The sequence below is a fragment of the Calidris pugnax genome, unplaced genomic scaffold, assembly GCF_001431845.1.
Source record: "Calidris pugnax isolate Ruff unplaced genomic scaffold, ASM143184v1 scaffold39, whole genome shotgun sequence".
In the NCBI taxonomy this organism is placed as follows: Eukaryota; Metazoa; Chordata; class Aves; order Charadriiformes; family Scolopacidae; genus Calidris; species Calidris pugnax.
Genome location: NW_015090828.1, coordinates 8,442,661 through 8,466,274, shown reverse-complemented (window position 1 = coordinate 8,466,274; position 23,614 = coordinate 8,442,661). Strand labels below are relative to the sequence as shown.

General features: G+C 49.6%; 1 protein-coding gene across 1 annotated transcript in view; it reads right to left on the bottom strand.

Annotated features, from left to right (window-relative positions):
- Positions 1 to 2,400: 2,400 nt before the first annotated feature.
- Positions 2,401 to 23,614, bottom strand: part of LOC106887075 (hexokinase-1) — a 47,240-nt gene continuing 26,026 nt past the window's right edge. The window contains exons 9-18 of the mRNA XM_014940429.1: positions 20,655 to 20,888; positions 19,669 to 19,973; positions 16,421 to 16,569; positions 16,197 to 16,316; positions 14,817 to 14,912; positions 13,705 to 13,804; positions 10,372 to 10,555; positions 8,090 to 8,245; positions 6,807 to 7,040; positions 2,401 to 5,649 (exon numbers count right to left, since the gene is read on the bottom strand). Of these exons, the coding sequence (XP_014795915.1) occupies positions 5,505 to 5,649; positions 6,807 to 7,040; positions 8,090 to 8,245; positions 10,372 to 10,555; positions 13,705 to 13,804; positions 14,817 to 14,912; positions 16,197 to 16,316; positions 16,421 to 16,569; positions 19,669 to 19,973; positions 20,655 to 20,888 (1,723 nt within the window). The 3' untranslated portion in view covers positions 2,401 to 5,504. The remainder of the gene's footprint in view (positions 5,650 to 6,806; positions 7,041 to 8,089; positions 8,246 to 10,371; positions 10,556 to 13,704; positions 13,805 to 14,816; positions 14,913 to 16,196; positions 16,317 to 16,420; positions 16,570 to 19,668; positions 19,974 to 20,654; positions 20,889 to 23,614) is intronic.

Here is a 23,614-nt window from a genome sequence, read left to right as displayed (position 1 = left end):
ACACACCATTTGAAGGCAGCAGATCTGTGGAAGCCTCAGAAAGGTCTTTATTCTGCAGTGACTGTTTTCTATGGGACGTTTTCAGGTGCCATCAGCATTGAAAGCAATCTGCTGGTAATATTTATAGCCATGTAGGTCCAAATATCACGCAGCTATGGATGTGAGCTCATCCCTCCCTTACACCAACAACTGCAAATACAGAACAGAGAGATTTTGCCCACGAGGTCAAAAAAAGCAGCAAAGCAGACCTCAGGCAGTGCCAATCAATAGAATATCAATTATTCCCTTCCAGATTGTGGTCTCCTGCTTTCTGTTCCACCAAGACACTTAAATCTGGAAAAGAGGTGATGGAACAGAAAGGCTGGGGCACATCTGACTCAGCTTGGATGGACACTTGGGGCTGTGTGGGCAGTGAAGTCCCACGGCTCAGCAGCCCCAAGGCAGAAGAGGCTGTGGATCGGAGCTCCCCTACAAGAAAGGCAAATATTAGTGTGTCCAAAGCCTGTCCTGAATTTCTGCTGAATTCCAGGATTTTCAGACCTGCAATTTTCAGACCAGCATCATCCCTCATCAATTAAAAGTGAGAAATGTTTCCTTAAGATGTTGTCATTGCATGGATTTCTATAACCTTGTACCAAAACACAACATTATCATCCTATTAAACTGTGAGCGATTGATTCCTCTGACTTCACATAGTTAATTGTGGTGCCTAATTTGGAGAGCGAGGCTCTCTGAAAAGTCAGTGGCCAGGTGTGGGATGCTCACTGGCTCGGTCAGAGCTCATGGATCTAATCTGAATCCACCTCCTTTACCTCCTCCTAGTCCTAACAGCTGTCTTTTCCCAGACAGTCCCTTCATCTTCCCTTTCCAGACTTACTCCGCATTTATCACCACTGTTCTTCTCTTCTCAGATATGAAAATAAAGGCTCAAATATGTCATCTTCAAAGCCTGAGGCATTATGTGCTGGCATACAAAACAGGAGAAGCTGAAATATAAACATTATATAAAAGTAATATCAGCATGTAACATCGGTGTGATAAGTGGCACCTCACAATCACCTTTCCTGACAGGTTTGTATGTCACACCACCGAGCCGTACCTTCATATAGAAAAAGTTCCTGCAATGTCAACAAGATCCAGTTATTTGAAATGTTCCCCTTTGCTCTGTGAAAGCAAAACATCAAGGCTTAAATTCTGCAGTAAATTCAGAGAAGAGATTCGTGGCTTGAACTGAAAGAGTACTCGGGGGTAGGATTTTCCCAACTCTGTTTCAATGCAGGAACCAGCAGATACATCTTCCTTCTCCACTCCATCTTCTTCACCTCCCTGGCTGCTGCAGAGAACAAGTACACAGAGGTTCAACAAACTTCTCTTGCTAATGGGACAGTAGAGCACGAGGCCGCATGCCCTTCTTAAAAAGTTCATTATTTTAAATCGTTCAGCAGGTAGTTTCTAGTCTAGGTGTTACCTGGCCAGCCTTCTTGACTGCCCAGCCTGCTCTTCCCCATACCGCCCCGCTGGGGTCTGCCCAGGGCAGAGGGAGAGCAATAAGAGGCATTTAGAGATAGCCACCACCAAGTCTTCCTTCTGAAGGGATTCAAAGCAATTTGGGAGGGATGCTCTGCAAGGCACACATCTCTGGGATCCTACTAGAGGTGCAAAGACCCTTGCTCCAAGGAACCAAAGGACACCTACACACAGAGTTCACTATTTCATCTATATATAAGCCATTCCTCTCCCACACCCAGCCGACGTGACTGTAAGGCCTTTAAACCCTGCAGCTTTATAACGTGGGCCTTTCTCAGACCAAACAGGCCTTTCTGGAGCATCCCATCTTCCATCACACCGTGACGGCCAGCCAGAGCCAACTTCAGATGCCCAAGTGTCACACACATGCTGGCACTGTCTCCCCTCTGTGGTCCTCAACAGGCACTGGTGTTCTCCTGGCAGCTCATGGCATCTCTCCCTCTCGTGTGTGGGTGCAGAGAGCACAGGGTGACTTCTTCAGGTCGCAAGCAAAACTCCCTGAAGGGCTCAGGCTGCAGATGCTGAGAAGTTTCTCTGCTAGAAACAGCAAGAGTTAATTGAGCAGAGACACTCTGAGCCCTCGTTAGATACTGGAAGAAAAGGCATGCCAAGGCAGACTGCATTATTTCCCGTGATATATGAGCCAACAGGAACACCATGCTCCATAGTAAATACATGCAATTCCTCATATAAATATAGACACGATTAAATACCGCGGAGCAGTAAAACACCTCCAGGTCAGCAATAAATCCCTCCTCTGCACGGTTACTTGTGCTCTAAGCAGCAAAAAGGAGACCCTGTTGTCTGGAAAGAAAAACATTTGAAGAATCTCATTTTTATGGCAAAGGAATGAACAAAAAGCACAGAACGGGGTTCAGAAGTTCAGAAACACTTTATTTTTCCTTCTGCTATTTTCTTATGAAAACAAAACAAAACAAAGTCTGCTTGTTTTAAAACCCATTCAAAAGGCTTCTGAGAGAACCCCCAGAGGAGTAAGGAGCGGATGACATTACAACAGTGGTATGCAAATGATCTTTTCCCCAGGAAATATAAGATTTCTGTGTTCATATTGCAGTAATTACAGCTTAACAATTAAGAGGACTATGATTTTATCCACCAAGCCTAAAAGCTTTAAGTAAGACATCTCAGTCATTGCTTGGATAACATCGGAGACAATTTCTTCGGACAGTTATAGCTTGTGATTCACTTGGAACAGTTTCCTAGGGGTAAGAAGTAGTCTGGAAATGGGAATCCCACCAGGTCTCCCTTTGGAAAAGAACTGCCGTATCTTATCGAGCACGTCACCTATGGTCCACAGTAGGAAAAGCTGCACTGTTAGAAACACACACTCCCTATTTGTTATCAGCTGGATCCAATAAACAAAACGACCTATGCCAGCATCTCCAAAATCCACAGTCACCCTGAGACGACCAAGTTTAACTTCCACTTTTCATTCCTCCTCTATCCTGCACTGAGCCTAGCCCTCAGATGCTGAAGAGCTCCGAAACCAGGTCCCCAGGCACGGCTCACACCACCCCTACAGCACTGCCAACAGCAGGCATAAGATTCGCAAACCTTCAAGCAATTAAAATGCAATGTGCCCCCTGTGCCTAAAAAAAACTTTCTCACCTTCTTCTGTCTCCTGTTTGGGGTCATAGCTGCACATCAAGAGCGTCAGAGACTATTCAAGCGGTAACAAACGATGGGTTATTGGAGAAGCCCAACCTCAGTGTTTGCAAAAGGGGCTTTCATAGACAAACTCCAACGTGGGATGAGCAAACACAGGGTGTACGAGCTCCTGACACTGTGATTCTGCAAACATCAACCCTCTGCACACAGGGGGGCTACAGACTGACAGGCATCAGAGCTCGGCAGGGACACAGACGTATCCATCGCCATGCAAATGGGAAAGCCTAAAGTGATCCACTATAATCACATGGGGCTTCAAATGCAGAGGGCTGAGGTTTTCCTGCACTGCAGATCCCCCCCTCCCCAGCATGAGACAGGGTGTGAGATGCACCCGGACAAACTACACGTGCCCCAAGATTTGGTTTTACCATCAGCTCCATGCCTCTGCTGAGCTACATGAGGAAACACGAGGCACGGGGAGCCGGGTGAAAATCCACCCGGTCTGGATCTGACCCCGAATGCCCGGGAATAAAAACACACACACAAAACGCAGGCACCACTGGGATTAGGTTGCAGCTCTCCCTACACAATAGCTCTTCCCAAAGCACTAAGCCACCAGCCAACAGCACCTCTTCCAGAAAGAACCACTAAACACCAGTTAACGCACATCAAAAAAAGTTTAATATTTTCACAAGTATCACGTAACACTAGTATCGGAGCTACTAGTGTGCAAAGTAAAAAGACTCTCTACCTTTGCAAAACCAGTTAGGCATGCAATTTTTCAGGTAGACACACACTTAAAGCTGCAATGACTGTTTGTGACTCACATGTTACTTTACAACATTCACTCACAGTGCACCATAATGCATATTGAAATGTTATCGATAGGTAGGGCAATCCAAATCTGTGGGGAGTCGAACGAGGACAAAGAGGAGTAGCCTGCAAATTTCCATCTACTTTCTGCAGGAAAAGGCAGCAGGGAAAACCATGCAGACATCTCGAATTCATTTTTGGTAGAAGAGCGGGAAATTAAGGACTACTGTGTGGTCTCCCTCTTTGCAGAAAGTAGCGTGACTTGCAAATGTTATTCGTCGTTTGCCTTCCTAACTGCTTCTCAATTTAAATAATGCAACTGGGTATGCAAATATAATAATGGCATTGACTCGACAGAGGACAGGATACACCAAGTGTATATGATCTTTGCTGTTGCTTTAGTCCTTGGAATAAGCTGGGTCCGATTTTGGCCTTACGGTGTGTTTAGCTTACGCACCTGGGTCCTCGAAGGCAAGAACAAAATCAAACCCTCACATTCCTTTCTGATCACTAACTCTGGCTGAGCGTTTGTGTTTTGAGTGGCTGCTTAACAGTATTAAAGATTAAAGCTTTGTGTGGAAGCAAATACCCATTTAAGGCGAGAGACGGAAGTATCCACATCCGAGTGACATTGTTCTAGCTGCAGATTTGGTAGAAGGTTTAGGCTGATCTAGACTAACAAGAAGAGATAGAAAATATTTTAAAACGGAAGAATACAGCACAGCCCACCTAGGGACCATATATCTACCGATTTCCCGGGTCTGGAGATTTGGATTACCCCCATCACCAACCACTTTGTTTTACTCTGTAGGGATTTCTTGCCCAAACGCGACAGATTTCGCCCAGAAACACAACACTATTCACAGAAGCAATGGGAAGTACCAGTGGAACCAGATCTGTGGGACGAGGGCGTTCACTTTTACCATGACAAAACAGGCATCAAGGAAGCAAGTTAAGTCGCGTTGTCAAGTCCCACTATAGAGTTACGTGCGTGCACAGCTGCTGACACACCATAACTTTTTCACAACTGCTTGACACGAAACAACAGCAGGTAGATATGCAGGAGGGAGCTGTTGCTTCCCCTTTGCTAAAAGCATCGACACCCGGGTCTGGTGGTCAGTGTGCTGGCGGTGTGCTCGACAGGGATGCTGCAAGGAACACATTTGGTACGGTAGCTCTCAACGCACATCACTTGGGGGGGCAATTTCATCTCAGACAACAACTGATTTTTTGACAGCTGCAGAAATTATAGACTGATTTTTTCCATGACCTACAGATGGGGAAGGTACCAATAAGGTGAATAAGAAACATGCAGATTGGGGTCCAGAAACAGGAGATATTATTAACAGCACACATTCTATCTTGTATCCTATTTTTTTTTATGTCATTAGTTGTTTTGTTGGTGGTTGTTTTTTGTTTTTTTTTTTCCCCCCGATAAAGCAGTGAGTTCTGGGTTTTTACCAGTTCTGACTCTGCAGTCGCTGCTTTATGAGAAAGTGCTCACAAGACAGAATCGGGGCCGGGACTGGCGGGGTTCAGTTCTGCTCGGCATCGCGAAGCCTGCATCCCACCGCCGTGATCAGCGCTGCCCCTTTCCCACTACCGTCCTCCGACAGCAGGAAGGTCACATCGCAGTTGGGTGCCAGGTCTTTGACTGTTTGGTGCATGATCCTCGAGAAGCTGCGAAAAGGGAACAACGGCAGCGGGTGAGGGGGGTGTGTCCCACAGCTCCTGCCGAGCGCAGCACTGACACGGGACTTTGTGGTGCTCCCCCCTTCCCCGGGGAAAACATTAAAATGCTGGAAACTTGGGTGGATTTTAAGACTGGGAGTTAAAAGGAAAAAGCACTTGCATACCATCCCTGCTTGTGCGGGGCTAATGTGGATTGCTAGTACCAAAGCAAAGGGGAGAGAAGGGACCGCGTAGTCATCTCCTTCCCACCCACCGCCCTCCGTGCACACCACAGATGGGCACTAGGTCCTCTCTTCCTCCCACTGCTGGCTCTTTCAGACTCCTGCCCTCATCACAAGGATGATCAGGGGGATGGAGCACCTCTGCTACGAGGACAGGCTGAGGGAGCTGGGGTTGTTCAGCCTGGAGAAGAGGAGGCTCCAGGGAGACCTAATAGCAGCCTTCCAGTACCTGAAGGGAGCCTACAGGAAGGCTGGGGAGAGCCTGTTTAGAAAGGCCTGCAGTGACAGGACGAGGGGCAATGGCTTCAAGCTGGAGGGGAACAGATTTAGACTGGAGATGAGGAGAGGGTTCTTCACTGTGAGGGTGGTGGAGCACTGGAACAGGTTGCCCAGGGAGGTGGTTGAGGCCCCTTCCCTGGAGATATTCAAGGAGAGGCTCGACGAGGCCCTGGGCAACCTGGTCTAGTTGGGGGTGTCCCTGTTGACTGCGGGGGGGTCGGACTAGATGACCTTTGGAGGTCCCTTCTGGCCTGGGCAATTCTATGATTCTATGATCACCTTGCAGCAGCCCATCTCCCCTGCAGGCTGAACAGAAGCATCCTCCAAAGGGGCAGCAGGCATCGCAGCGCTGCTCTGTCAGTGCCTTTGCACAGCCAAGGCATCCTTCCCTCGTGCGCTGCGCGGCTTCCCACTTATTCGGCACCCTGTGTCCCCCTCCAGCGTGTCACCCTCCCCAGAACTCTTCACAAGTCCTTCTTGATCCTCTCGTTGCCCTTTAGAAAGCCCTGACCACCTCTGGTTAAGACATCTTTCCCCCAGCTCTTATCCTAGCAAGGAGAAGAGACCAGCGCCTCGAGAGAAAGGATGCGTAAGCAACAGGCTACAGACCGCGGGCAAGCAAATGCCGAGAAGGTGAATACTCACTGTGGATGTAGTTTGTACAGAGTCCCATCCACACCAACCGTTATCTCCAGGCGCTCCAGCCCTCTGTTCTCCCGAATTTTATCTACAACCGCAGCCATTCCAGCGCCGCACAACTGAGCTGCTCGCCTCGACACCGCTCCGCACACTGTCTTGACGATGATGCTGTCGTCGCAGGTGCTGTTGAGCCCCAGCTGCTGGAGGATGGCTCGCACCTGCAGCAAGGCTAACCTGTCACTGCAGAAGCAGAAGAGCCCAGTGTTAAATTAAAGGTTTCCCCTCGGTCAAGCCACGGCCACAAACGACACCGCGTTGATGGCTGCCCCCACACCAAGGCAGCAGCCTTTACTGCCAGCACCAAAGATCTCAGCAGCATTCTGGGGGTGTTCAGCCTGGAGAAAAGGAGGCTGAGGGGAGACCTTCTTGCTCTCTACAACCACCTAGAAAGGAGGTTGTAGCGAGGTGAGAGTTGGTCTCTTCTCCCAAGTCACAAGCCGTAAGGCAAGAGGGAACAGCCTCAAGTTGCACCAGGAGAAGTTTAGACTGGATATTAGGAAAAAATTTCTTCACCAAAAGGGTTATCAAAGATTGGAACAGGCTGACCAGGGAAGTGGTTGAATCGTCATCCCTGGAGGTATTTAAAAGACTGGTAGATGTGGTGCTGAGGGATGTGGTTTAGTGGTGGACCTAGCAGTGCTAGGTTAATGGTTGGACTTCACGATCTTAAAGGTCCCTTCCAGGCTAGACAATCCTATGAGTCTATGCTGCAGTGCAGGAGAGGGGCACAGGCAGCAAGGGAGGCTCCGAGTCCAGCTCTGCATTGCCTCCTCTTCTCTTTTCTTACCAAAGGGCATTTCAGGAAAATATGACCAACTTCGGGTTTTTCCCCCACTTTAAGATTACTTTAAAACGCAGAGTCCAAGCAATAAAGACACAAAAACATCCCGTAAAGAAGTGCTTGTTCAGGTAGTGTTCATTCAGTTCAATTATAGCTAGACACACACAAGGGGCACAGGAAAAAGGCTTGATTTCCAGGCAAGCAAATTAAATGATACAGTACAGGAATCCTTGACAGCCCTTCCCATGATTTAGCAGTCACCGCTGCTAGAAATTCAGATGATATTGTAAAGAGCCCTCCTGCACATGCGCAGGCTCTTGCTGAAAGCAAAATGATCTCTGGAGAACCAAGCAATGCCTCTCCAGCTGTCCCTCCCCTCCAGCAGTATCACCAGACGAGCATCACCAGACTATTTCACCCTGAACAGCCTCCCGCGCGGCGCTCTTACCTCTCAATCTGAGAGAGGAACTTGGTTTCAAAGATATGTCTGGTCTTGAGCGTCTCTGAAATCTGGCCTCGGAACAGGAACCCCCGTTTGGTGAAGTCGATCAAAATGTTGCGGACTATTTCCCCCAGGTACATCCCGCTGATCATCTTCTCGTACCTGCAACGAGAGGCAGCGGCACAGCTCAGAGGGACGCTGCTCACGTTTGCCAAGGCAGCATCACAGCTGCGTCCTCAGGAGGGTGTCCTGCCCACACACATCAGGGACACGAAATACTCAGCCTAATTTACACAGAATGACCATACTAGAAAAATTGGGTCAAGAAAAAGCATGAAGACTCAGTGGGAAGCCTTGTAAGCTCGCCTATAAAGACTCCATCTATCCCTCACTGTCATGTTCCCCCAGCCAAGCTGCTGTTAGTGTCAGCTGGTGTTTCTCCCAGGTGGAAGAAATGAAAACCCATCGTCAGAGAGCAGGACAGTGCCCAGATGAAAGCCAAATTTGCTGTGCATCCCCCAGTGACAGCCCTGAGTGGCCCTTGGGGAAAACTTGTTTCCATCGCACAACATTTGGGAGCCCTCTTGAATCACGGCTGAGACCTTCAAGAGAAAAAGCTCAGCCGCTCCATGCAGCAAAATTCCAGGAGAACCACAAGGTACAGTCACCAAGTGCAGTGTTTTTAAGGGAGTCCTGTGCTGCAAAACCTTGTGAAAGATAAAAGATGTGAAAAAGCATGTCTGGCATGCTCGGAGGATCATTGAGCTGTAACCCAGCAAGCTGGGGGGCCAGGGTTGGTTTATGCTTTTCAGTTAATTCCAGCACCTGGTTTCCAGTAGGGAACCAGTGGTCCAAAACCCCCAGGGAGGAACCAAGCTGTCTCGATCTCCTCTCGCCCCTAACTTTGCACACAGGACCCGAGCTTCCCACTCAGCAGGCCTGTCCCCAGGCTGGAGAGATGGAGCATCTTCCACCTGCAGACCTCTTCCCAAGCACACGACAGGGAGCAGCCCACGAGCAATGCTTGGCACCAGTACAGGGCAGCCATGGCGCCAAGGAGGGCACAAGGTCCAGTGTGCACTCCTCCTCCAGCATCATTCTGGTTTGAATGGAGCTTTTGGGGGTCCACGAGCCAAAAATGCTCCATTACTAGGGAGAACTGAACACTTTTCAATTTATTGAAAAACGTATTCAGTGATTCATCCTTTATTTCACCTCCAGAAGCTCTAAAAAGCAGGGTTTCTGCCCTGGATTGAGCAGAGCCCAGCACGCCATCCTGCTGGAAGCAGGCCATGCAGTCCATTTAATACTATGAGCTCTCTCAGGCTTGGACCCAGCAAGTGTCCTCCCTCTTGAGTGCCCAACTCTCTTTGGAATAAATTATTCCCCCGGCTACTGCCTGCGTCTGCTTACTCCATGCCAACTCTGCCCTTGCATCAGGCTCGCTCAGCATCTGCCTCTCCAGGTCTGTTTGAGCCCAAACTTCTAAAAGAGCTTCTCAAGGGACTTGCCAACTTCTCTGCATCCCCCAGGTTTTTAGGCAGATTTACTCTAGTCACAAAATCTTTTTAAAAGCTCCTGGCATCAACGCATTGCTGCGGAGAAATTATGAACAACTGCAGCCTGGGCACACAGAAGCCTCAGTCAGTTTCACCAGCACTGGACACATCTCCTTGTCAACCCTTTACTGGAGGAGGAAGGGAAGAACTTGCCCAAACAAGAGCCGTACCCCCAAAATGGGATCCAACCTCCAGGGCCAAGAAAGGCAGGTCCTCTAACATGACATATTTCACCCAGAAAATTGCCTGAAATCAGACCTGGCTGCAACCCCTAGCTAAAAAACTCCTGACTGCTTTAGAGTGAGCAGCTCCAAGCTCCAGCCATGCTGGCTGCTCTAGGCTGATGATTTCTAGAGGCAGAGCCCTCTACAAAGAGAGGGCAGCTAAAAGAGATTAAACTGAGACCAAGAGCAAAAGAATGACAAGCCATTTTTAAACCCCTCGGTACGGCACAGGATGAGGAAAAAAAAAAAAAGAAGGGTGTGTCAGTGATTTCAAGACTCTTGAGGCTCTCACAAAAACCCTGCTGCAGTCCCATGGCAGCAAATAAGCTGCAAAAAAGCAGCGACCAGGAAAAGCACAGAAGAGGGAGATCCCCCAGGATAGCAGGGCTGCACTCATTGTCGACTCTTTACCTCTCCCTTCTCCAACTGGGAGAAATCCAGTTCTCTCTTAAAAGCATCGAAGGCAGCCTGGCTTATACTTAGCACACCATTCGTCCCGCAGTACCTTTGCTTTCCAGCGTTTAGTGAATAGTCATCAACTGCTTTGTCATATATTGTCCTGATATCGTCCAGGCATCCATTATCCCCGAAGGCTCCCCACTCCGTGTTCACGCACATCCGTCCTTGCTCACCATCCACCATCTCTATGTTCCTCATCTCTTCCATGTAACAGGCGTTGCTGCCAGTTCCTGAAACGAAAAAATACTGGAATCACCCTGTTTGGGAGCAAAGCGACACTAGAATATGCACAAGGGCCCCAACAAAATCTTCTAGGGCATCTTGAATGCGCTTTTTCTGAATGATCATTATTTGAAACGTTATTAAAAAACCTCATTCTTCAATAATCCTGAGTTGAGGGACAATATTACTGCTGTGGTGCACTGCTCAGGGTGGCTAAGAGAAGGAGAGGCTCCCCCAGGCCAGCTGGGCTGAGGGTCCCCCACTGCAGGAGGAGCAGCAGTGGGGCTCTTCTGGCACACCAACTGTCAGGTGCTTCTGAACCCAAAACCACAGCAAGAAAGCAGCTGGATTTTGAAGTCAGGAACTGCCTTCCACAAAGCCCATGGACCCAAAAAATTCGGGGGAAAATTTGCCGAACTGAAAACCTCAGCAAGTTCTGAGGCATCAGGCAAAGAAAACTCCAGGGAGTCTACCAGCTAATTGCAGGGTATTTTTCAGTTCTTGCTTGGTTTTGTTGGGTTTTTTTCTGATTCAAATTGCTTAAAGTTTCTCTGGCAGGAAGGCTACTTCCATGTTGAAATAATGCCATGTCTGATGCTGCTTAAAGGGGCTCCCAAGGACCATGGCAACCACAAAGTGCTCCACGTACACTGAGGCCTTAGGGAGCAAAGCTTTATTAGCAAAGCAAGGCAGCTTTTGCTGCTACCTGGGGCTACAGTTTTCTTGAAGCTGCCTACCGAAATCTCACATAACCCCCCCAGCACACATTTGGACCCAAAAAATTCGGGGGAAAATTTGCCGAACTGAAAACCTCAGCAAGTTCTGAGGCATCAGGCAAAGAAAACTCCAGGGAGTCTACCAGCTAATTGCAGGGTATTTTTCAGTTCTTGCTTGGTTTTGTTGGGTTTTTTTCTGATTCAAATTGCTTAAAGTTTCTCTGGCAGGAAGGCTACTTCCATGTTGAAATGATGCCACGTCTGATGCTGCTTAAAGGGGCTCCCAAGGACCATGGCAACCACAAAGTGCTCCACGTACACTGAGGCCTTAGGGAGCAAAGCTTTATTAGCAAAGCAAGGCAGCTTTTGCTGCTACCTGGGGCTACAGTTTTCTTGAAGCTGCCTACCGAAATCTCACATAACCCCCCCCAGCACACATTCTGCACCAATGGCATCAGCAAGTTTGCTTCCCTTTGTGATTTTTTTAGGGTGCCATATTAATAAAGTCTGAGCAAAAGCACGTCTTCCCACAGCAAGCCCCTGCCACAGGGGAGCTGAGCCACGGCAGGGGTTTTGGTGGGGGGAAAGTCTGGGCTTATTTAAGAAACGGGTAGACATGGCTCTTCAGGGCATGCTCTAGTGCCCGAGATTATTGGTTTGTGAAGGGGTGTAGTGTGTGGGGCTGTGGCTGTGGGGTTTAGTTGGTGGGTGGTGGTTTTGGGTTTGTTGTTCTTGTGGTGGTTGTGGTGGTTTTTTTGTTTGTGTTTGTTTGGTTTTTGTTGTTGTTGTTTTTTGTGGTTGGACTCGATCTCAGAGGTCCCTTCCAACCACTAAGATTCTGTGATTCTGTACCAATGATATCAGCAAGTTTGCTTCCCTTTGTGATTTTTTTAGGGTACTATATTAATAAAGTCTGAGCAAAAGCAGATCTTCCCACGATAAGCCCCTGCCACAGGGGAGCTGAGCCACGGCACAGGTCTTGGTGGGGGGAAAGTCTGGGCTTACAGACCAAGACCCAGGTGTGCAGGAGCAAACCAGAGCAAACCCAGGTGTGGACCATGAGCACTGGCCAACCTCCCGACAATGCCAAGTCTCATCATCCAGAACGAGCAAAGTAAGGGCTGCCTGGATATGTGGATACCAATTAAAGACAAGCTGTTAGACTGACAGGCTTTTAGACCATCTCCTGTTGCCGGCGGATAAAAAGCAGAGACCTGGTCTCATCAGTGGCTATTTCCAAAGTATTTGGGCAGAGGAGGCTCAAAGCATCGACTCTGCTGGGCAGAGACAGGGTACCAGCGTGACATGAACTCACCCTTGCAAGAATATTTTTTCCCTGCCAAGCAACAGCAGGAAATTTCACCCACCTCCCTGCAGTGGGTAGAGCAGGGCGACTGCTGGCTCCTCGACAAGCCCCATCAGCCCAGCCAAGACAACTCAGGCAGGGCAGGAGGAGCTGTCAGAGCCCCAGGGCTTTCCCTCTCATTATCCCAGATGTACCCAGGCCACCTCCAACCCCCTGCTCGGGGCACAGACAGGCTGGCTGGAGAGGACCCCTGGCAGGGCTGCAGCAGACAGTCCCCATGGGATGCTCTCAGCACCCCAAGGACACGCTGTCCTTCCCGCAGGGAACTCTGTCCCTGACAACACGCCAGTGACAGAGCTGTGCAGACACGGCTTCCTACCCACCCCACACTCTGCTGACTCACCCTGGACATCCTCCAGCCCTCCGGAGGAGAATTCGGCGGTGTTTTATTTCCCTACAAGCCACCTTGCAACCAAAAGCATCCTTAAATCCTGCAGGTGCCTCTTCCCCTTCTCTCCCGCTCAAAACTCATTTCCCTGGAGAGCTTTGGTCATTCACAGTGCCTTCCCCAGTGCCACGGGCACCCCCAGAGTGGCATTTGCAAAGGCATCAGAGCCTCCTGGGGAATTATTATCCCAGCTGTCCCACTGCTGAGAAGGGAGCTGTCAGTTGCTGAGCTTTGTCTATCAGAGCTTTTCCACCACACGCTGCTCAGGAGTCGTGGCTGTGCTTCAGAAATTTATTCTGAGACACCACAAGCTCAAGAGAAGGGGTGGGCTACCTGAACACCCAGGCAGGGAAACTCTTATGGGCTTAAACTAACAGATATTTCAGCAGCTGGTTGAGCTACCCCAAGCCCACAGCCTCTCTCTTCCCAGTTAAAACAGGCAGGATTTGGTGGGCATTACAGCCCGTGCTTATCTCAGCTGATCACGCACAGGACTAAGCTGGTCTTGAATTTTGCTCTTAAATCCTTCACACAGCTTGCTTTTGTTAATCTCAAAATCTTTCACTCCTGGACACCCTAGCTCTATTTTCAGTTCACCAGGGGGATGTCTCCACGAGAATGCAGAGGGATGTGTCGACGTAGCGTCTCGTAAAGAAGTGCCAAATAAAAAGCAGCTCTGACACGTACCCACAATGAGTCCTATTTCACAGTTCGGGTCTTCATAAGCACAAGTCATCATTGTACCCACTGTATCGTTCACCACAGCCACCACATCCAAGTCAAACTCCTTGAGAGGAGAGAAATAAAACAGTGAGAACTCTGGGGCTTGAGGCGACTCACCACACCAAAGGGAAGACACAAAAGGAGTACACCCTCGGGAACCCTGTCAAAGCACACTGGAAACAAACAACTGGAAGTACCATCCTGATTTTACACACACAGAAATAAGAACTTGATCTACTAGCAGGTAGCTAAGACTCTTCGGATGCTTTACCCACAAGAGACACTGTCTTCAGGAAAAAGTATATTCCTGGCTGTTCTCTTTGGCTTTGATATATTTAAGCAGAGATCTTGTATAGAGACATAAGGTAGAGGGCTATCACCATTCTGTATTATAGCAGTGCGGTAGCAAACCCAGTAGGGAAGGTTTTTAAGATCCTCTTTTCACTTGCTCATAAAACTGTTAAAATTAATGCTCTCCTCAGACTACTTTTCTTCCTTTCCTAGAAATATTCTGCTTGAGATTTTTTCAAGAACAAGGGATGGGAGGGGTAAAAACTGTCATTTAGGGTTCACTGAGGTGGATTCCTGCAATCACTGCATTGAAAACTCCTGCCTTCTCCATGCTCTGATGCAGTGAAAATTGTCACAGGATTTGAAAGAAGCCTTGAAAGTTCTGCCAAATTTAGCAAGTTAGAAGTCTCCGTGGAAAAAAAAAAAAAAGCAAGTAATGAAACACAATGCCCGGCATGGCTCATTTTGAGTAGCAATTTTGGTCTGGTGTCTGAACTCTCCCATTTCCACCGCACACCCTCTAGACCATCCTACGTGGTGGTCAGGCTACATGCCAGCATCAGAGGCAGCACAGCCACACGGTGTCAGGGGGCTGCTGTATCTGGACCTGCTGCGAGGCAAACACCTCCTGGGCAGGACAGGAGGCACAGCCCATAGCCTCAAGGCACACAGACCCCGCAAGAGGGAACCAGTCTGATCTACTGGATCTGTCAAGTCTAGAGGGGAGGGAGAAGTAGGAGGAGAAAAAGAAAACAAAACCAAAAGAAAAAAAAAAAAAAAATCACCTCTCTTCTTTTAATTCCCTCTCTAAGCAAATACACCACATCTTCTCCCTCGCAGTCTGTAGCTTTGAAGCCTTTTGTCCAATTGAGAAGGATCCCCTAAAAAGAAAGAAAATAGGTTATCAAGTTTCCTGGTGCACCACGGATTGTCCCAAAAAATCCACAGTCCTCTAAAGGCTGACCGTTGAGCATTTCTGCCCGATAACTTCTCTGCATTTGCTGACCTCCCCAGCTCATAAAAAGCACAAAATCACAACGCTTCACACAGGTGACCACAGGCACACCACAGCTCCGACCCCACGCCCCCAGTAAACGGCTGTGGATATTTATGGCCAGTCAGTACACAGACTCATAGAAGCCCTCAGCTGAAGGAGAAGGTTCTCCAGTGTTCACCAACACTATGTTTTGTGGAACAACCCATCTTCTCTCTCAGTCACAGTTCAAAGTCTCCTTGGCCTGACCAAGCCTCCTGTCATCAACGAGACGACAGCCTTTTAGAGCTGGACAGCTGAATGTCACTCCCTACTGTCCATCACAGCCTACTTCCTCCTTCCTTACCTATGAGTACTCATCTTATTTTCACTAAGACTCAGATGTTGATCTGTACACTTGACATTTCAAACGCTTCAGTGCGAGGTTACACAGAGGAGTCTCTATGAAAAGGAATATCTCTTTATATACACGGAACTTGCATCTAAGATTACTCATCGTGCTTGGTCTCTGAATTTCCAGAGCAATGCAACAAGCTCAAAAAAAGAAAAGTGTGACAGAAACAACAAACTCAAAAAAAAGAAAAAATTGACACAAAATGTGTCTTCCTTCAAAAAAAAAAGTGCTAAGTACACAGGGCACAGGTAGAGTTGGTGAAAGTACGTGGCAGTGAAGAAGTTAAACACAAAAGCAAAGAGAAAAAGGGTACACATGGCAGGGACACGCTGCAGGCTACGCTGTCACCTGCAGGGTGACACAGCCGAGCAGAGCAGGGTCTGGTCCATCCCCTCCATCTGGGGAGACCAGATCAGGTGGGGAACAAGAGCGAGCAGTGGGGATGGACTTTTTCTTACTGCTTGCAAAACCCAGGAAGTATCGCAGTCCAGCAGGTTTATAAAATTGGAAAAAAACCACAATGCCTTAAAAAAAAGGGATATCGCCACCACGGAAAATTTAAATGCTCTTATCTGTCACAGCCACGGGCTGAGCAGCGCTTTCATTACTACCTTTAGAGGAACTATTTATAGGAGCAGCTGTAGTGGTCAGGGTCAGAGCATGAACCCTCCCCTTGTACAACCTCCCTGTAAGTGTCACGTAAGTGACAGATAAAGGCAGAGAAACGGGGCCTAGAATAAGCACAAAAGCAGATTCAAAAGATACTAAGGAACTTACAGCATCCAGACTGGTCTGCTTGCAAGGGAAGGAAAACGTGAAGCCCAGAGGAAGACGTGCGCCTTTTATCCCCATATAATCCAGGAAGTCAGAAATGCAGGTAACGATGTGATCAAACAGCTTTAAAGAGAAAAATCACACATTTGAAGGTGGACATGTTACACACTCGTAAGAAAGTATGTAAAAAAGCAGCAGTGCTGCAAAAGAGAAATACAAATACTCACCTCTTCTCCAGTTCCCTGCATCACCTCTATAGGAATGGCATAGATCTTGTTGTGCATCTCCACTGTTCTCCTTTTACCGCTGCGGATTTTCACCAGCAAAACTCTAAAGTTTGTCCCTCCGAGGTCAAGTGCCAGGAAGTCTCCATTCTCTGTAAAAGAACATGTGTGTGTATTTAAAGAACCATAAGCAAAATCTTAAGAAATGTTTTCCCCAGAAAGCACTTCGATATAAAATCTCTTAGAAGCTCTCAGTTGGGAAGATCTTCACCCAAGGAGGATTTTAGATGCTGCTCTGATTATTCCAGCCCTTTTTTGTGTGTTTTTTGGTTTTTGTTTTGTTTTAAGCCAACCAGGGAAAGAAGACCCACACAACTATTCCCTGAGAGAAAGTAGAAATTTGGCCAGCCATCCTGAAATGGAAAAAACTACCCAGGTTGTGCAGACAGGGTTTGGGTTATGAGTTTTCTCCCCGCAGGTCCTGACTTGATGCATCCTGGGGCAAGGACACGGACTGGGCTGCCAGCAACTGGCACAAGGGCAGCACAGGCTGCTCTGCCCAGGGCTGGGATTCCCTCCATTGGGCAGCTCAAGGAGGCTCCTCTTCCACTGAGGAGGTGCTGGAGCGGGCGCAGAGGAGGGCAACAAAGCTTATGAAGGGCCTGGAGAACGTGCAGGAGCAGGTGCAGAGGAGGGCAATGAAGCTGGGAAAGGGCCTGGAGAACAAATCTTATGAAGAGCAATTGAAGGAGCTGGGACTGTTTAGTTTGAGGAAGAGGAGGCTGAGGGGTGACCTCATCACTCTCTACAGCTACTCGAAAGGACATTGTAGAGAGGTTGGTGCTGGTCTCTTCTCCCAGGTAATTAGCCATAGAACAAGAGGGAATGGATTCAAGCTGCAAGAAAGTAGGTTTAGACTGGACATAAGGAAACAATTTTTCACAGAAAGAGCGGTCAGACACTGGAATAGGCTGCCCAGGGAGGTGGTTGAGTCACCATCCTTGGATGAGTTTAAGAGTCGTTTAGATGTGGTGTTGGGGAATATGGTGTAGGGGAGAACTTTGTAGAGTAGGGTTGATGGTTGGCCTTGATGATCCCAAGGGTCTTTTCCAACCTAGATGATTCTATGATTGCACCAGAGCTGCTCAACCCTCCACCAAACCCAAACCCAACCCCTGAGAGCCCAGCCATGCCTCTACCTGTCCCGTCCGGCGTGCTGCGGACAAAAGTGGGCAGCATTTTCACTTTGGCAGTCTCGTGTGTCTTCTTCTTCAGCCCCGCTTCCATCTCCGCCCTCATCCTCTTCTTCACCTGCAGCAGCTGCTCGTGGGTGAGCTTGAATTCGGCCAGGGTCTCGTCGATGAGCCGGTGCTGCTCCGACAGCCGGTACGCCACCGCCGTCACCATGGCCGCCCCCTTCCCGCTGCCGCTCTCCGACAGCAGGAACCGCACTTCCGAGTCGGGCACCAAGCGCCGGGTGGTTTTGTGCAAGCGCCGGGCGTACCTGTGGGGAGGGGGAGGCTGCAAACCCACCGTCTGCCTTGTCTCTCCCAATGCCCACCACCCCCCCAAAAACCTATGCTGCCCACACAGAGCGATCATGAGGGGAGCGAGGAGCATCTTCATGTCAAGTAGGGAAACTACTTGGGGAGCGTAGTTCTTCCCTATGGCCTCTTTTCTCTTGGATTTCTAAGAAAAACGTGTCCAGTTCTGGGCTCCCCAGTTCCAGAAGGACAGGGAACTGCTGGAGAGGGGACAGCAGAGGGCTACAAAGATGATGAGAGACCTGGAGCATCTCCCTTATAAAGAAAGGCTGAGGAACTTGAGTCTTTTTAGTCTGGAGGAAAGAAGGCTGAGGGGGGATCTGATCAACACCTATAAATACTTAAAGGGTGGGCATCAGGAGGATGGGGCCAGTCTTTTTCTAGTGGTGCCCAGTGACAGGACAAGAGATAACAGGCACAAACTTGAACATAAGAAGTTCCATCTAAACATGAGGAGGAACTTCTTCACTTTGAGGGTGGCAGAGCCCTGGAAGAGGCTGCCTAGAGAGGTGGTGGAGTCTCCGTCTCTGGAGACATTCCAAACCCACCTGAACACGTTCCTGTGCAACCTGCTCTGGGTGGACCTGCTCTGGCAGAGGCAACATCTTGGGGTTACATCCTCGACCCTTTGTAAACCAGAAGGTGAAGGGTATTTAAACAGCAGGAGCGGAGGGACTGACTCACTGCGGATGCATCTTGTAGAGGGAGCCATCGACCCCCACGGTGGTCCGGAGGCGGCCGACCCCTTTGTTATCCCGCAGCTGGTTGAGGATGGCACCCAGCGTGGAGGCTACCAGGTTGGCCGAGCGGAAGGACACGATGGTGCAGACGTGCTGGACGGCGATGCAGTCCTCGTGGGACGGCTCCACCCCCAGGCGGGTTAAAATTTCTTTGGCTTTGTTCAAACCTTCTTTGCTCCTACAAAAAGAGAGCAATAACAGGTACACTTCAGTCGAGGAGCTATGAAACGCAGGACAGAGGCACATCCAACCACGTATGCGCAGGTCCTGACTTGATGCATCCTGGGGCAAGGACACGGACTGGGCTGCCAGCAACTGGCACAAGGGCAGCACAGGCTGCTCTGCCCAGGGCTGGGATTCCCTCCATTGGGCAGCTCAAGGAGGCTCCTCTTCCACTGGAGTCCAGTTTTGGGCACCTCAATACAAGAGAGATATGGAGGTGCAGGAGCAGGTGCAGAGGAGGGCAATGAAGCTGGGAAAGGGCCTGGAGAACAAATCTTATGAAGAGCAATTGAAGGAGCTGGGACTGTTTAGTTTGAGGAAGAGGAGGCTGAGGGGTGACCTCATCACTCTCTACAGCTACTCGAAAGGACATTGTAGAGAGGTTGGTGCTGGTCTCTTCTCCCAGGTAATTAGCCATAGAACAAGAGGGAATGGATTCAAGCTGCAAGAAAGTAGGTTTAGACTGGACATAAGGAAACAATTTTTCACAGAAAGAGCGGTCAGACACTGGAATAGGCTGCCCAGGGAGGTGGTTGAGTCACCATCCTTGGATGAGTTTAAGAGTCGTTTAGATGTGGTGTTGGGGAATATGGTGTAGGGGAGAACTTTGTAGGGTAGGGTAGACGGTTGGCCTTGATGATCCCAAGGGTCTTTTCCAACCTAGATGATTGTATGATTGCACCAGAGCTGCTCAACCCTCCACCAAACCCAAACCCAACCCCTGAGATCCCAGCCATGCCTCTACCTGTCCCGTCTGGCGTGCTGCGGACAAAAGTGGGCAGCATTTTCACTTTGGCAGTCTCGTGCGTCTTCTTCTTCAGCCCCGCTTCCATCTCCGCCCTCATCCTCTTCTTCACCTGCAGCAGCTGCTCGTGGGTGAGCTTGAACTCGGCCAGGGTCTCGTCGATGAGCCGGTGCTGCTCCGACAGCCGGTACGCCACCGCCGTCACCATGGCCGCCCCCTTCCCGCTGCCGCTCTCCGACAGCAGGAACCGCACTTCCGAGTCGGGCACCAAGCGCCGGGTGGTTTTGTGCAAGCGCCGGGCGTACCTGTGGGGAGGGGGAGGCTGCAAACCCACCGTCTGCCTTGTCTCTCCCAATGCCCACCACCCCCCCAAAAACCTATGCTGCCCACACAGAGCGATCATGAGGGGAGCGAGGAGCATCTTCATGTCAAGTAGGGAAACTACTTGGGGAGCGTAGTTCTTCCCTATGGCCTCTTTTCTCTTGGATTTGTAAGAAAAATGTGTCCAGTGCTGGACTCCCCAGTTGCAAAGATGATGAGAGACCTGGAGCATCTCCCTTATAAAGAAAGGCTGAGGAACTTGAGTCTTTTTAGTCTGGAGGAAAGAAGGCTGAGGGGGGATCTGATCAACACCTATAAATACTTAAAGGGTGGGCATCAGGAGGATGGGGCCAGTCTTTTTCTAGTGGTGCCCAGTGACAGGACAAGAGATAACAGGCACAAACTTGAACATAAGAAGTTCCATCTAAACATGAGGAGGAACTTCTTCACTTTGAGGGTGGCAGAGCCCTGGAAGAGGCTGCCTAGAGAGGTGGTGGAGTCTCCGTCTCTGGAGACATTCCAAACCCACCTGAACACGTTCCTGTGCAACCTGCTCTGGGTGGACCTGCTCTGGCAGAGGCAACATCTTGGGGTTACATCCTCGACCCTTTGCAAACCAGAAGGTGAAGGGTATTTAAACAGCAGGAGCGGAGGGACTGACTCACTGCGGATGCATCTTGTAGAGGGAGCCATCGACCCCCACGGTGGTCCGGAGGCGGCCGACCCCTTTGTTATCCCGCAGCTGGTTGAGGATGGCACCCAGCGTGGAGGCTACCAGGTTGGCCGAGCGGAAGGACACGATGGTGCAGACGTGCTGGACGGCGATGCAGTCCTCGTGGGACGGCTCCACCCCCAGGCGGGTTAAAATTTCTTTGGCTTTGTTCAAACCTTCTTTGCTCCTACAAAAAGAGAGCAATAACAGGTACACTTCAGTCGAGGAGCTATGAAACGCAGGACAGAGGCACATCCAACCACGTATGTCCCTGCTTGGGGTTTGAGAAAGGGGTTAGAAAGGAATTTTCTTAGAGATCTAGACTGGAAAGCTCCATGAGGCTTTAATTAAAAAGCCCTAATTATGCACTCATTCACAGAGAGAAAGAGCTTTCCATTAAAGCCTGGTGCAAACATGCCCCCTCCAAACCATGGAACCCCAGGTACTGCAGCAGCCACCCTATGGGCGGGACGATTACTCCCCAAGACCCTGCCCTCCTTTCAAGAGAAAGAGCTTTCCATTAAAGCCTGGTGCAACCATGCCCCCTCCAAACCACGGAACCCCAGGTACTGTAGCAGCCACCCTATGGGCAGGACGATTACTCCCAAGAGTACCCAAGACCCTGCCCTCCTTTCAAATTCATTTCCTACAAGGCAACAGGTACATCACACCACTGGAAACCTGTCCAACAATCTCCCCAATGCAGACCACGTTTCTGTTGTGCCAGAGGGTCAGACCAAGTCTCATACTTGGAAAGGAAAAGCACAAAGCCGGGGTGCCCCCCAGGAGGACACCGTGTAGCTTGGGCTGCAGTTGGTCCAACAGTGCTGGACCCATGGCAGGTCCTTCAGCACACTGAGAAAGTCAGCAATTTCCAAGCACTTTTACAGACCTGGAGGAATCAAAACGCTTTTTCATCACGCTGATGCTTTAGACTTCAAACAGCTTGACCTCTCTGGAGCATCTCATACTTGGAAAGGAAAAGCACAAAGCCCGGGTGCCCCCCAGGAGGACACCATGTAGCTTGGGCTGCAGTTTGTCTGACAGCGCTGGACCCACGGCAGGTCCTTCAGCAAACCCCCAAGAAAGTCAGCAACTTCCAAGCACTTTTACAGACCTGGAGGAATCAAAACGCTTTTTCATCACGCTGATGCTTTAGACTTCAAACAGCTTGACCTCTCTGGAGCAGGACGCACCAGCCCCACAATTCAACACAGACCTGAGCCTACACCTAATCCCATGCTCGTTTGCTCATATGGCTCAATAAATCAAGCCCAGCGGGAAAAACAAAACCCCGAGCGATGCTTTAGACTTCAAACAGCTTGACCTCTCTGGAGCAGGACGCACCAGCCCCACAATTCAACACAGGCCTGAGCCTACACCTCATCCCACCCTCGTTTGCTCATATATCTCAATAAATTAAGCCCAGCATGAAAAACAAAACCCCGAGAGAAGGTTGCCTAAGTGATTTCATCCTAATGTGTCTCTTTTCAAGACTTTTACAACCTCACTGAATTTCCACCTCTTGCGCTGCACTTTCCCACATCAGCACCCAGCCTGAGAACAAAGTTTCTTGCAAAACTTATCCACGTCCAGCTCAGTTGTTTCCCAGAAAAATAAAACAAGGAGTATATCTTGTCATTACTAACTACACTCCAGACATCCTTCCAAGGACTCTTGCACCTTGCTAGCATCAGCTAGAAATTTGAGGCTGCGCAGGGACGTGCCCCCTACTTATAACCAAAGTGCTCTTCAGGGAGTGAGGTGGGATTGCAGGCAAGTTTTGCTGAATTTCTCAATACCTGCATTTTTCTCACTGTTGTTCTACATTACGCTGGTCCATCACACGGACCTCTGAGGATTAGACAAACATCTTCAGGGAGTGAGGTGGGATTGCAGGCAAATTTTGCTGAATTTCTCAATAACTGCGTTTTTCTCACTGTTCTACATTACGTTGGTCCATCACGTGCACCTCTGTGGATTAGACGAATGGACACACACATTTAATGGAAAGCTGTCCAGATAAGAGAGGGAGAGGAGTAAAACAGGGCAGGGGGGCACAGGTCTTGCAGAAGTTACTGGTGTTGCACTCACCATCAACAAGTATCTCTATACGTGTGCCCCAAAATCAGCAGCACTTAGAAAAAGCCGGCTGAGTGACTACAGTACAAACTATCCCAGTGATGTGAATTTTAAGAGCTCATGGAGGGAAGAGCCAGCGAGTACCCACCAAAGGGGGTGATGACAGGGTAAGAAACCAGCTGGCGCATAGCTCGGAGGTCGCCGTGCAGCAGCCGGCCCTGCCTACGAGACTGAATGCTCTGCCTTGTCACGCTTGTTTTCCTCCTGCCCAGCCATCCCGGGGATACAGCAAGGAGCCACACAAGCATTTGCTGGGAGGCACCGAGCCAATTCCCTCCTGTGCTTAGCTGCAGGGCAGCAGCTTCTGAGTTTCTGCAAGGAGGGCGAGAGGTAGCAGAGACTGGTAGGCTTTCACAGGTCCTCCCAACACAGAAAAAAAGGAAGAAATCTTGGGTAGCAGGGGACAGGCTGTCTGCTGAGGGTCCCCACATGCTGGTTGTGCACCTGCTGGAGAATGGGTCCACCCCCAGTGCAGCACATCTCCCCAGAAAGCAGACAGAGATGCTGGAAAATTAACATTCAGAGTCACTGTGAACCCCAGGGGGGTGAAGAAGGAGAGGTACTCACTTTTCTATGGCAGAAACATGCTTCGTCTCAAACTTCCCTTTGGTGAGAAGCTCAGGGGTGATTCTCCCCTCAAAGAGCAGCCCCTCCTTGGCCATCTTCACCAGGATAAGCCTCACCAGCTCCCCCATGTACATCCCACTGACCATCTTCTCGAACCTGCAGAAGAGGACAGCAGCGGTCACCCAGCTGTGCCACTGCACCACC